Source organism: Mytilus edulis, chromosome 8 (genome assembly GCF_963676685.1).
Source record: "Mytilus edulis chromosome 8, xbMytEdul2.2, whole genome shotgun sequence".
NCBI classification, from domain to species: Eukaryota; Metazoa; Mollusca; class Bivalvia; order Mytilida; family Mytilidae; genus Mytilus; species Mytilus edulis.
Window position 1 is genome coordinate 38987475 of NC_092351.1, and position 14134 is coordinate 39001608.

The window sequence follows — 14134 nt, forward strand, 5'->3', positions numbered from 1 at the left end:
AAGTTAACATTTTTGGCCATTGTTTACATTTCTAAGAAATGGGATTGTCACTTACCATTCTCAAAGAAAATGATCAACAACACCCAAATACAATAACAATGAAATATAAATAAAACTCAATGGAATTTCTGAAAACGAAAAGGTAATATTCCTCTTTGAAGTCGAAGAAGTCTCATTCATTGAATGTTTGTATTGCGGGATAGATCTTACTAACTATCAGATTTTATATAACAAAATAATATATAGATATAGGAAGATGTGGTATGAGTGCCAATGAGACAGCTCTCCTGACCATCCAAGTAACAATACATAAAGGTAAACCATTACAGGTCAAGGTACGGCCTTTAACACGGAGTCTTGGCTCACACCGAACAGCAAGCTGTCCCTCTGCTATCTTTCGCACCTCTTTACTTAAATACGAATTATAGAAAAATTAAATGCTGTTAATAGATATAAAACAGAAATAATAAACTAATTTTATAAAAGATGGGTGGGATTAGGGTTATGTGTTTCACATTATTTGTGTGTCAATCTCTTTTCTTTTGGGAATATTGCCGGGGTTTTGCGACTTCAATGGTTCGCCAAAATTGAATTTTTTTTATGCATAGTACATGCAGGAACATATATATACTGTTCCCAGGTACATGTATAGTAAAAACGACCAAGATAAAACATATGTGTAATTCACAAATATATTATTGTACAAATAACAATGATCACACACTATGTCATATTATTATCGCGAAATAATTAAAGAGTTTCAAAAAATGATAAAAAATGTTTACACATAGTTTAATAATTTATGTTATAAGTATTGACCAAGCAAGTCGGTATATACGATTTAATCTGTACGGCTCTGGTGATCCTAATTAACCCGAACGACGTAGGAGTTCATGTTAAAGGGTCATTCAGACCGTGCAGATTAAATCGTGATTGGCCAATAACTGTTTTAACACATGACGCCATCAATTTACGTGAACGTTTTAGAAATGTGGACGATTTCCGCAATCCACGGATCCTAGGAAAGCTTCTTGTAGGGTCGTGGAAGGGGGAAATACGACTTTGGTAAGTTTTAAATTAACTTTTTTTTAGATTTAGACTTATTCCATTGACTCTAAAACTAATCCAAATCAGATTTCTGTTATTCGGATATTTTAAGATACATTTCTTTTTTTGTAGAAATATCCAAAAATTGTTTTAACTATCTTTCTGACTTTAATAAAACACTGATTTAAGATTTACGTTGTACACAAAATATGATGAAATATTTTATGTCCCAGCTTAGATAAAAAAAAATAAAAAAAAGGAATGAGATACCATTCTTTTTTCCTATTTTAAAACTACGATGTTTGCACAAAGTTCAACTTTGTCGAAGTTATAAGGCAGACCGGCGGTGGATTCATGGATGGGGGGGGGGGAGGGGGGGGCGAATAGGTCGTTCACCCTTGGATTGGACAAAGAATAATGTTTTGGTCCGAGACCACAATTATTTCGTAGTGCATTTCTTTTAGAACATAAATAAAAATAAAAAAATCCCACCTGCGCTTTCTCAAAGATTTTTTTACAGTGTGTTGTTCTACTTTTGGGACAAATTATATCAAAATTATAGAAAACTTCATCGGCTCTAACTCAAAATATGGACAATTTTATGTCTTCCGAAGTGCTAATTTTTAACCTTTTTCAGCTGGACCAAATCACTACTTTCCTTTAAAATTCTGGACCCAAATTTTTTTACAGTGTAATTTCACCCCCTACTTGCAATTTGAGGCATTAAACATGGAGAAATAAATTTGGAAGAGGTATAAAAATTAATGGCAAGTAACCCACTGTCAACACTAGGGACTGAACAACGAAAATCAAGGGACGACAATTGTGGTCTCGGACCTTTTAGCATAATAATGTTATAATATTGCTTTTAGTCTCGCTACACTCGGTGAAATTTTCTTAATTTTGTAGAATAACGCCCCTTTTAAAATCCAGTTACCGCCCATAAAGGTAAAAATAGATTTGAACTGTGCAGTATATCTGAGGTAGTTAATGCACACCTTTGCTGTGCATTATCCAGACTATAGCACAGTTAGAACAAAGAGATTTTACTCATGTCATGTGTTAATAATATTTATATTTTTTTTAGGTGTTATAGGACTATTATTTTGTTAACACTTGCTGTCAGTAACAATCTGACAAATGCTAGAATAAGGAATATTTGCAGATAATAATTTGCCTGATGAACATATTACAAATTTGTTTTCTTTTTCGCTTATTATCAAAAAGGAACAGGGGGGAATTATCTTATATTATAACCGAAATCAAATTATTGAACATTTTCAAAAAAAAAGACAAACAAAAAGAATCACAAGCGGAACAATGATTGGACTCCTAATAGGTAATTGCAAAGCAAATGAATAACAGAAGAAAAATCTAAACAATTGCACTGAAGATCAAATTGATGTACAAAAAAAATTATTGCAGATTTACATCACGCTTTTTTCATGTAGAAATATGCGGTTTAAAATCGTTAATGAAAATCACTGCTTACATTCAATTACCGGTACCATAAACCCGATCAACATTATTGTTCTATGTATGTAGGTACTTCATGTCACGAGTAGTATCACTATTATGAACTATGCGTACAAAAGATATATTATATTTACTGTACAAGTCTGAATCAATGAAGGGAAATTTTATTTTCGTAAGGAGCAATAAACATCTTAGTGTAGATTAGTTTGATGAGTTTTTCCTTGAAGTTTTCGATTCCTTTTTGGATTTATTCAAATCTTTTTCTTTTGGAAGCTTTGATGTTTTGCAGGCTTCTTCTAATTTTCGTTGGATTGTTCCAGTCCGTTTCACGTTTTCATTTAATTGGTTTCCTAACTTGCTGTAAAATTTTATTCTATTCCCAACTTTTGAATCAGTCGATAAGTCTGGTATTCCACAATTAGCATCGACAGTTTGATTATTAGGAGGTTCGTACTTATCATGCGTTTTAGTTTCACTGGTATGTGTGGTAGGGTTTATAGATCCGTCCAATGAAAAAGTTTTTGGTTCATATTTATCATCATGAGATTTGCTGTTGTCTATATCAGTTCCTTCTTTTTGTGTATGATCTCCTTTACGAACAGAGATATTCATTTTGTCAAATTTAATTTCTGGTTTGCCTTGAGTGGTATGACTTGTTTTAATAGAAATATTTTCGTATTGATTCTTGGATTTACATTGATGTTGCGTAACTTTATTTGAAGAATTTTCAAATTCATTTCTATCCCCATTTTTGTTTGTTTCTTCCATTTGATCGCCTATATTTTTATCATCTATAGTGGAATTGCTGGTTTCATTCTTTACTTCCCCAGAGCCTTCGGTTGATACTTTGGAACTGCCTTCAATAAGCTGTTCGTTTATCGATTCACCATTTTTTCAAAGACAACGACAACTTTGATCAATGTTATCAGCATCTCCCGTTTTCAAGGCACATCCTGGTTTCACATCTTGCTCTTTGTGTGCAGATAATTGTTTCCCTGGATCAACATTGAATTCGTTTTCTTTTTCTTTTTTACTATTACAAAGCGGGTCGATGGATTTGAAATCCACCTTTTTTGATAAATCGTTTAGTTGATCCTTATTATTCGGTTTAGTTAGCTGTAATTCAGAATCTTTTGCGTGGGAATCGCCTTTAAGTGAATCTTTAGTGCATTGAACAGCATCTGACATTTTATTGCTTGTATAATCATCTTTTGTAGTAGGAGTATCAGTTGGTTTACAACGTTTCGGTGGTGCAAATATGTTGTCTGCGGATTTTTTTCGATGTGCTGTTTTATCCTCATAATTGGTCTGAACCGTTCCTTTTGCTAGCACTGGACCATCTTTATGTAGGATGAGGGCTGGCCAAACGACATATTCAACAGTAGTACCAGATCTATTATACTTATTGAATTTGTTGGGATCCATTGGCTGTTCTTCAAAATTTTCATAATCAATCACCATTGGAGGATTCGATGAAAGCACGTGCCAGCACAATTCTGAACATTTCATTATGAAATGTTTTGCGCTTGCCAAAGAATCGGGATTAGATGAAATATAGTCTTCACAACATTTCTACAAGATACAAAACAAGATACAAAGCGTGAAACTTTTAAATTGATTTAATGAATACTTGGGCTTCGTGTAGGGATTTTTCCTACCAGTATATATTTTGTAAAATGTATTACAACTGAAAATCATTTAGGGACTTCCTAAGAGTATATCAATTTGAATCAATAACTAGTTGTTCAGTAAACAATTTAGGGTGTTTTCACTTCTCACATGATTTAAATAAGGTTTAAACCATTCTTCATTTATAATTAAATCGATGTTGGTACCTACTATTAAAAATATCCAAACATGTTAAGATCTTTCCAGCAATTTAGGAATAACTTTCGATTGTAAATACACACTATAAAATATCAATTGAAAGGCTAAACTCTCAATTACATTTTTAACATGTCGTTAAATCGATGTTTTCTATACCTTACGAACAGCCTCAATCAAAGTCGTACTGCATTGAAGTTGAGACTTTGCTTTTTCCTCAAAAGGTTCCATAGCTGCTATCATCATTTTATCTTCAACATCAATGTTACATTGAATTCGTTTATTCTGTGTAAAACATAGTTAAATATTTAAGCTTAAATATTTAAGCAAAACATTTTTTAGTTACAAACACATATATTCCAAACGGGTCCTTAACTTTAAGTTTTATAATTTGTTTTAATTTTCTCCTCTTATATAACTGTCACTCGTTTTAACAATAAATCTAATGAATTTAAAAATCTAAAAAAACAAAACAGATTCAAACGTGTTTGTCTCAACGGCAATCATACCACATCTTCACTTAATATTCATTGGTACACCATTCCATAGGTTGGCTGATGTTACATTACATCCTACTCCACATCTCATTGAATTGAAACGTTAAAATAGAGAGCAAGAGAATGTATAAAGCAACATTCGAAAATCACAAGTCATAAAAAAAGACAACAGTGGTATACCGGTGTTCAAAAGTCATAAATCTTTGAGAGAATACAAATCCGGGTTACAAAATAAAACCAAAGAAAACACATGTGAACTTTAATTGGACCATGAACCTTTAAGTCAGAGTCAATTCGTTGTTTTTTCTTTCACTTGAACAGCACTTAATGGAATAGTGATTGTTATGAGACAATCATGGGGAGCACAGGCTCACTTATATGACTATGCTTTTCAAAACTGCTTGTTAAAATTTTATATGAAAACCTGTGTCAAGATTTTTTTAAATGGGAAAATTTATATGATTCATCAAATATTCAAGACAATCTCATAGACAAATGTTCTAAAAACGTCTTAGTCAGGAACAGTACTAAAAAGTACAAGTAATACGCGTATGTAAATGGGTAAGACATGACAACGAACAATAAAAACAAATCAAGCGAATTCAGCGTCTAGAAGCAACAAAACAAACATCAACGCTCACCATGATAATTTTTCACAGTCATTTATGATTGGAGGTGATTCAACCTAAATTATAAATTAGAAAGAAAATGTATAACAGTTAAACTAATAACTTACCTGTTCGGCCTCCTTTGGTTTTGCTCCGAGAAAATGAATGAACCGTACGACCTCCCATAAGGTTTCATGGATTTTATTATTTTGTTCTTTTGCTATTTTTAAACATCTCTTGTAACACCACTAGGAAAAAGTACCAATAATACTAATTAGCGTTTGGTAAACAAGTTTGCGGTTAACTATTAATTATAAAAAAAAGATGTGGTATCATTGCCAATGAGACAACTATCAACACGAGACCAAATTGCACAGAATTTAATAACTATAGGTCACCGTACGGCCTTAAGGTTCATGTGGACCCTATGGCTAAAATGACCGTATTTTCACTTCAAAATTTACTATGAGTACAGGTAAACCTGTGCATCTGGAAACGTTTTAAGGCATAGCATGCCCTAGATAAATAAAATTCAAATGCATTGTATGATTTAGAAAATTCATAACTTAACTGGATTTTGCCGTACACTTTTTCTCGTCCCTGCAGAAGATGATAAAATTAACAAACAGTTGAGTTTACCTTGATATGGTCCACTCAGGTACACAGTTTAAATAACCAATTATTGTCATGTATCTATTGTCCATCTAATGTCCATGTCAATCAATACTGCTCACTTCAATTATTACCTGTGGGGAAGTTCTCAAACTTGTTTCCCAACTTAGTTTATTTTGGCACCTTCTGGAGGAATGAAAAAAAGTGCACGGCAAAATCCTGGTAAGTTTTTATTTTTCTAAAACCTAAAACATATTTGAAATTATTTTATCTAGGGCATGCTATGCCTGAAATTTTTTACAGATGCGCAGGTTTGTCTGTACTCAGAGTAAATTTTGAGGTGAAAATACGGCCATTTTAGCCATTGGGTCCACATGAACCTTAAAAAAAGTCCATACCGCATAGTCAGCTATATACACCGAAACGACAAAGTAAAACAATTCAAACAAGAAAACTTTCTATTAAGTTCATTATTATTCTACTATATAATGTTTTTTTTTAATTAAAAAAATAAATGAAGTTGCAATAATTACATCTACAATCTTGATCAGCTGCTTTTCCGGAAGTTCATTGGTGTTGCCCTGTCTCTTATTCTGTTCAGTCATGTCTTCAAAGATATCTGTCCATTCATCAGTATACAGTGAGGCCCAGCGTTCGCCAATTTTTGCAGGTCTGTTTGGATTTCCAAGATCGGTAATGCCCGGGTTCCCATCCGTGAGCTTTTTGCCTGCTAGTTTACTTAATCTAAAAACAATTTAGAAATATACAGTTGTATTTTTGAAATCGTATTGACATCAATGCTGATACAAATCAAGATATGTGTACATTCTTTTTGCAAATAACATAAGTTTTGTGATAATACCACTGGTAGCTGGACAGTAGCTGATTAGTTCATTTATATGTTTTGGAGTTAGTGTGACGACCATTTTCACAGAAGTAGTACACATTTTTGTTTAGGGGCCAGCTGGAGCCAGCCTCGGTGTGCGGAATATTTTCCCTGTGTTAAAGACTCATTAGTGGTTTCAGCTCGCTTGTTGTCTCTTTGATACATTATCTATTTTCATTCTCAATTTTATACTATAAGTGTGCAACTGCCAAGTTTCTTCAAGCCTAAAACATATGACCTCGTTTGGGAAAAGCATGAAATGTGCATTTGATTATAGTAATATGTTTTTGGTTGGACCAATAATACATATATATATAATAGATATACTATGTATTATTGGTCCAACCGTAAACAAAATGAAATTCTTTAATGTCATACTGCATATGATGATAGGTGTTTCAACAGATCTGGATAAGAGACTTTTTTAGTTAGTATCAAACATCTTGACTAAAACAATTTTGCTCGTTTCATTCCCATTACATTTTGACAAATATTAAGTTCGAGCCTTTGACAAAACAAAGAAATTTTACAAATCTTTAACAACATGCTTTATCGGAAAAAAATATTAAATATATAGCAGCTTACAAAACACTAATTTGTATCTCCGAGAAGCTTAATTTATCCTTTTATGAAACAATAGAACGTGATTGATCGGATTTTCACAGAGTTATCTCCCTGTGGTGTTATTTACAACATTAAAAACCTATGTGACAAGAAGGCAATCATAGATTAAAAAGGAACAAACACTGTTGCAATTATCACTCCCTTTGTAAAATCAGTTGATACACTTAAATAAACAAATATAGAAAAAACAAATGAAATTAAAAAAGTGATTAGTTCTTCATATTTTATAAAAAGGAGTGAATTTGACTAATGCTAAAGACCAAGTTCGAATTAAGGGCTGAAACACAGACACAAGACGTTCTACAAATAATAATGTAAATATGGTCAATGGAAACAAATAGTGTCAATGTATATAAAAACAAGGATGTGTCCATAGTACACGGATGCCCCACTCGCACTGTCATTTTCTATGTTCAGTGGACCGTGATATTTGGGTCAACACTTTAATTTTGAATTAAAATTAGAAAGATCATATCATAGGGAACATGTGTATTAAGTTTCAAGTTGATGTAACTTTAACTTCATCAAAAACTACCTTGACCAAAAACTTTAACCTGAACTTCGCACTATCATTTTCTATGTTCAATGGACCATGAAATTGGGGTCAAAACTATAATTTGGCATTAAAATTAGACAGATCATATCATGGGGAACATGTGTACTAAGTTTCAAGTTGATTGGACTTCAACTTCATCAAAATCTACCTTGACCAAAAACTTCAACCTGAAGCGAACGGACGCACGGACGGACGAACGGACGCACGGACGGACGGACGGAGGCACGGAGGGACAGACCAGAAAACATAATTCCCCTCTACTATCGTAGGTGGGGCATAAAAATATAGATACACTATTTTCTTCTAATTTCCCGTGTTTTACTATCATTGATAGAACGTCTAGGGCATGTGGATGAAAAAGGGAAAGATAATGGAAGAGTTGAAAGTGAGCATATGCTCCGGCAATTACCGCCCTTTTGATTCTTCATTTTTAAAGAAACATTATAGGTAAGAGGAGATGTAGGATAAACACCAATGAGACAGATACCCAACATACAAATACACCAAAAACATCTGGAAAGCAACATACAGATAGGTCTTCATACAAAAAGAAATTTTAAAATCATTTTATTAAACAAATGACCGAAATTTCCAAAGATCTAATATAACAAATAGTTGTTATCATAAGTTATCAACATTTGCCTATGCAAACAATATAAAATCTAACTTAACTTTTTCGTTTTTTAGCTCTATCAAAGGCACCAAGCTGTAATCAGGTTTATTGTATTGATTTCCATGCTATAACTTACCGCGATAATGCATCGTCCTTTTCATTTTCTAATGTTGCCTTTTCTTTTTGTAATGTTGCCTTTTCGTTCTTCAGTCGATTATTTTCTCTTATCAAATTATCGTTTTCATTGCTTAGTCTTTGTAGACAAACTTCCTTAGTCTCTATCACCAATTTTAATTGTTCTTCATTGTTTCCATCATGATTTTCGTTTCCAAGATTCATTATTTTTTGTAAATTTATGTTCTATACTATCCTTGTGTTAATCTTCCCATGTCAACAAGAAGAAGCAAATTGTTCGAAGGAGTCTTGACCTTGAACAACTAATTAAGATGTCTGAATTAGATAAATTTATAAACAGAAATATGTTTGACGTGTAGTATTGCAGCACTTTGGGTCAAAGAGAACATTTGACTGTTTTCTAGGATGTTTGCAGTAAGTGAAAATCATTTGAATTTACTAGATAATCAATAAGCAGCTGGAGATAATTATCATAATATATAATGCATGGTCAGTTGCCTTGTTTGTCTACCAAATATCACGAGCAGTTGTTCTTAACTTTCATCAGTTTATTTGAATATAATTACTCATCATGCTCATGCAGACTTTTTTTTTAGAAATAACGTTTTCATTTCCCCCTGTTACAAAGACTACACAGCATCCATGCATATGTCGTCATTCAATATGTTTTGCAGTTCACCATCACGCAATGAAAAGCCATTTCTTGAAATAATGATTTTGCATACCTCATTCAGGCAAGAGTGAACATTAATTAATTATCTTTTGGGAGACATTTTGGATGAATATTGTGGTTTAGTGTTCGTTAATTATAGGCTATCTGTTTATAATATTCATTTGACGTGGCTTGGTATTTATACATCCCGTTATTAGTTGTTGTATTCTTGTCTTTCATTTTTGGTCATGTCAAGAAGTGTGCTTTGTTTTTATTCCTTTTTTTTTGTATTTCTTTTTTTTTTACATATCTGTTTGTAATAATAATTATTAAAGATTAAAACACATTGTTGACTGCTGTACCCCTATCTTTGATATTTTTGTCTGTTTTTTTTGTTTGTTCACACATTGTCAATATTGTAGAATTTTATTTGACTGTCATATAAGAGAAAGGTTTAGCTAACTACAAGATCAGAATCAATCCACCATTTTCTAGATCAGAGAATGCCAGGAATAGAACAGTTGTTATCCATTCGTTTGATGTGTATGAGCTTTTAATTTTGCCATTTGATTGTGGTATTAAGTACCGTTTTGAACTTTCCTAGGAGTTCGGTATTTTTCTTAATTTACTTTTTGTTCTGTTCTATGATTTTGAAGAGAATTAAAACATTTCAATTTGATAGAATATTTAATTGAAAGTTGTATTTAATTATCATAATATATCATGCATGGTGTATTGCTTTGTTTGTCTCCCAACTAATCACGAGTAATTGTTCTCGACTATTTTTACTATCACTATTCATTTATCATGTTGATATTATTGTTATTCATACCGGATTTCTTAGAAATGACGTATATATTTTTTAATGTTACAACGACTTTAATTAACTACTGTTTATGTCGCCTATATATTTCACATACGCCGAAACTTAGTGAATTCTAAAAAAGATGGGCTATGACAAACCTTCAGTCAAGTAGAGAAATTGAATAATTATCTTTTTAGAGCAATTTGAGTTGAATCTTATCTGGGTAATGTAAAAGCGAAAGTGGGATACCGTCATTGAAGAATATAGAAACTGTTAGCAAGTTTTACTCGCAATTTTTAGAATAAATATTTAATGAGAAATACTTAGTACATACATAGATAAACAATCTATAACTTACCCAATATGAAATCAAAACACAATATAAAATTAATTGGCAGTTTTCCACGAGGAAGTAAAACCTCTTCAATAACTTTATATTTATAAGATTAAATCACTTATGACATGTATATCAGATAACAGTATAAACAATAGTATAGGGACATGGATTTTAAATATGTATAATAAGTATCTACTTGTCCAAGGCAAAATGTACATAAAAACATTGCTTCACAGTTTTTTTAATAAATATAAAATTGCTTGAATGTTCAAATAATACATTAGGCCAAAAATACAATGTGGATATTATGTATTTTATGATTTATTAGTGAACATAGTAATAAACAAGCTACACGAATGAAAACTATATTTAAGAGGTGAGGATAAAGTAATTATCAGCCTTGCTTGTTTTCATCTTTCCTGTGAATAATTGAATTTCAAAGGAAGTAATCTGTATTGTAGCTGCATTATTAGTATTGCAGCAACAGTAGGCGTTAGTGTGTATCTTCCATTGTGTAATCATCGCAATTGAAAGTTAGAAATCTTGAAAATGTTATACATAAAATAATTCTTTGTCTTAAAAGTTAATTTTCTTATTATTTTTAGGTCCTATTTGGTCATAAAGCTCTTCAAATACTTCGGTTCCTATACATCATTCTCCGAGACATCATTGGCTTTTAAATATGCGTCATTGATTATTCATGATGAAGGCAAATCCCGAAAAACGCTTTGGAGGCATGAAATATTTCAAGTGTTGTCTCCTTTTTTCCTGATGTCTTGGTGAAAAGGGGGATAAATTGTATTATTAACAGTCTTAAATAGAGGCGAAACAAAAGACATTCAAATTGTCAAAAATAAACTGATAGCAATATAGCTAAAATTAATTCACAAACAATAATACACACAGTAACCTAACACAACATGACACAATTAAGACTGAGCAACTCAAATCCCACCAAAAACGTGGGTGATGGCAGATATATCGGAAGGGTAAGCAGAATCTGTTCAACATGCGGCAACTTTCGTGATGCTCATGTTGGTACCTTTTGTAAATAATGATATTCTCAACAAACCACCGATATGTTTTTCGAAATCCACCATCTTTTTATAAAAGAATAGCAGTCTAATCTGCAATCTTTACGGTTGTTACACATTTGATTGAGTGTGGATGCATTGATGAGGTAATTATGTTGTTGAAGCATCTACTATTGCTCTTTTTTGAGTTCATACGATTTCCTCTGTTTGTGTCTGTAGAAACCTTGATTTGTCATCTTAATCGATTCATGAGTTTCGAACTACGGTAAACTAATGCCTAAGTGTATAACCGATGAAAGTCGGGCACCTTTATATGTACTAAAAAACCCAATCTACTCTTAACCTCGGACTGTAAAAATCAACTAATAAAAATAAGTTGAAATATGTGTTAGTTTATTTTACACTTTTTTTTTTAATTTTAGATACCTTTCAAGTACATGTAACCTTCAAACGGTTTTGTTGTGCACAAATGGTGACTTTTATTTAGAAACGCATATGATGTATATGACACCTGTAATTTGATAGTTTTTACCATCTGGTCTTTGCCATATGCATATCTGGTGAACTCATTTTCCCTTTTGATATTAACATTTATCATGTGTGTTATGGCATGAAATGTAATCACTTGTTTAAAACAAATATTTCGTTAACATACTAATATATTTTATTGTACATTAATGATTTTAATGGCTGTTGTTCGTGTGATTCTTTGTCAATTGTGTTCTCCAATTTATTTATATTGTAGTCCTGTGTTGTCATTTTGATGTTATATTTCACATGGCCATAAAAGTGCGAGGTTTGGCATGCCACAAAACCAGGTTCAACCCACCATTTTTTCCTTTAAAAATGCCCTGTACCAAGTCAGGAATATGGCCATTGTTATATTATAGTTCGTTTCTGTGTGTATTACATTATAACGTTGTGTCGTTTGTTTTCTCTTATTTTTGAGTGTAAATTCACATTGCGATAAGACGTGTCACGGTACTTGTCTATCCCAAATTCATGTATTTGGTTTTGATGTTATATATATATGTTATATTTGTTATTCTCGTGGGATTTTGTCTATGTGTGTTACATTTTAGTGTTATGTCGTTGTTCTCCTCTTATATTTAATGCGTTTCCCTCGGTTTTAGTTTGTTACCCCGATTTTGTTTTTTGTCCATAGATTTATGAGTTTTGAACAGCGGTATACTACTGCTGCCTTTATTTATCAATTTTCTTTGTGTACAATATTGCCCCATGTACATAGCCAAATTCTGGTCACGTGAATTTCACATGATTTCACCGTAAATTCACAAAACAAACTTTTTCCTGAGCATTTCGAACATATTAGTTATTGCGCACCCATGATTAAAGTTAATTGATATTTTACATTACAAATTGATTATTTCATGTTTACCGGTGTAATAGCTGAACATATTGAAGCAAGGGTTGGTACATAGTTTCAACTTTTGATTTAAATGCGATTCAACCTATAGTAATTATTAATTTGTAGTGGATTTGTTTTAAATGTTTTTCAATTTGAGCACCAAGGATACGATTTGTAAAGCGGAAAGCCATGTCTTGAGGTGCAAACTTACAAGAATACTTAGTAAGTGTTATGGATACTCTACTAATCGTAATTAAATTTATGTTGTAAGTCTTTTAAATTAAGGTTTCACAACAAGTATCATATATACTTAACATTACTAATCCTCCATGTAAATTCGAACGAACTTTGCTCGACAGAAATGTACACCTTTCAATCATTTCATACACCAAATATAGTTTACCAATATGTGCATTGAAGTATAGTCTTTGCAAAGCACATATAACAAAAAAAATACCATTGCATCATTATTATAAAAGCATGATCAGATGAAATTTACCAGACAGACATGAACGCCGTACAATTATGACACATACTTACACAATATGAATGACTTTACATTGCTTTAAGTACCTTGGAAAACCCCAAAACAAGGCTTACTTGACAAAGACCTATAAATCATGCAATTCAGTGCAATGTACGTTGATACCTGTAAGATAGAGAAAGACAATGAGACCAAGGACAATGGACATATTACAGACGTCAACTTAGAACATAAATATGCAATCTGTTTATAGTCCAGTCAATCTAGCATAAATTTTACCCTAACCTGAAAGTAATTGCAACAGAAGATTTTTAAGTTTTAGTCTTTAGCATTATACCCCAAATATACACAGAAAAAAGTCCCATAAAATCTTACTTGAGAAAGACTAAATAAATCACCATTTAAAATTCCTATGGAGATTTGCATTGAAAAGGGAGATAACTCTTGCGAAAAAGGCAGAAATATCAATAAAAATTGATACAAAATTATAACTTTACCTATTCTATTCATCAGAATGCATTGATTCTTGATTTTTTAGCGGTCTTTAGAGTATAAAAAACAACTCTAAAGGTGTT

The 14134-nt window shown here is 32.1% G+C and overlaps 1 protein-coding gene across 2 annotated transcripts; it reads right to left on the reverse strand.

The window, feature by feature from the left end:
• Window positions 1–2435: 2435 nt before the first annotated feature.
• LOC139485506 (uncharacterized) lies at window positions 2436–11103 on the reverse strand. Of its 2 annotated transcripts, none has more exons than XM_071270035.1 (6): window positions 10694–11103; window positions 8880–9193; window positions 6598–6808; window positions 5581–5700; window positions 4507–4632; window positions 2436–4095 (listed from the first exon to the last, which is right to left on the reverse strand). In XM_071270035.1, exons 2-6 carry the CDS (start codon window positions 9080–9082, stop codon window positions 3418–3420), a joined length of 1338 nt encoding a protein of 445 aa, XP_071126136.1. In that variant the 5' UTR covers window positions 9083–9193; window positions 10694–11103; the 3' UTR covers window positions 2436–3417. The 2 variants fall into 2 exon arrangements, with proteins under 2 accessions (XP_071126136.1, XP_071126137.1); XM_071270036.1 differs by having other exon boundaries at window positions 8880–9180; window positions 10694–10828.
• Window positions 11104–14134: the final 3031 nt, after the last annotated feature.

What these genes read in the sequence shown, in the direction of transcription:
- LOC139485506 (XM_071270035.1), bottom strand. Translation starts at nt 9,082, where the DNA reads ATGAATCTTGGAAACGAAAATCATGATGGAAACAATGAAGAACAATTA. An exon ending in AACCAAAGGAGGCCGAACAG is followed by an intron (nt 4,633 to 5,580) that starts GTAAGTTATTAG and finishes TGTTTTACACAG; the next exon opens with AATAAACGAATTCAATGTAA. An exon ending in TGATTGAGGCTGTTCGTAAG is followed by an intron (nt 4,096 to 4,506) that starts GTATAGAAAACA and finishes TGTATCTTGTAG; the next exon opens with AAATGTTGTGAAGACTATAT.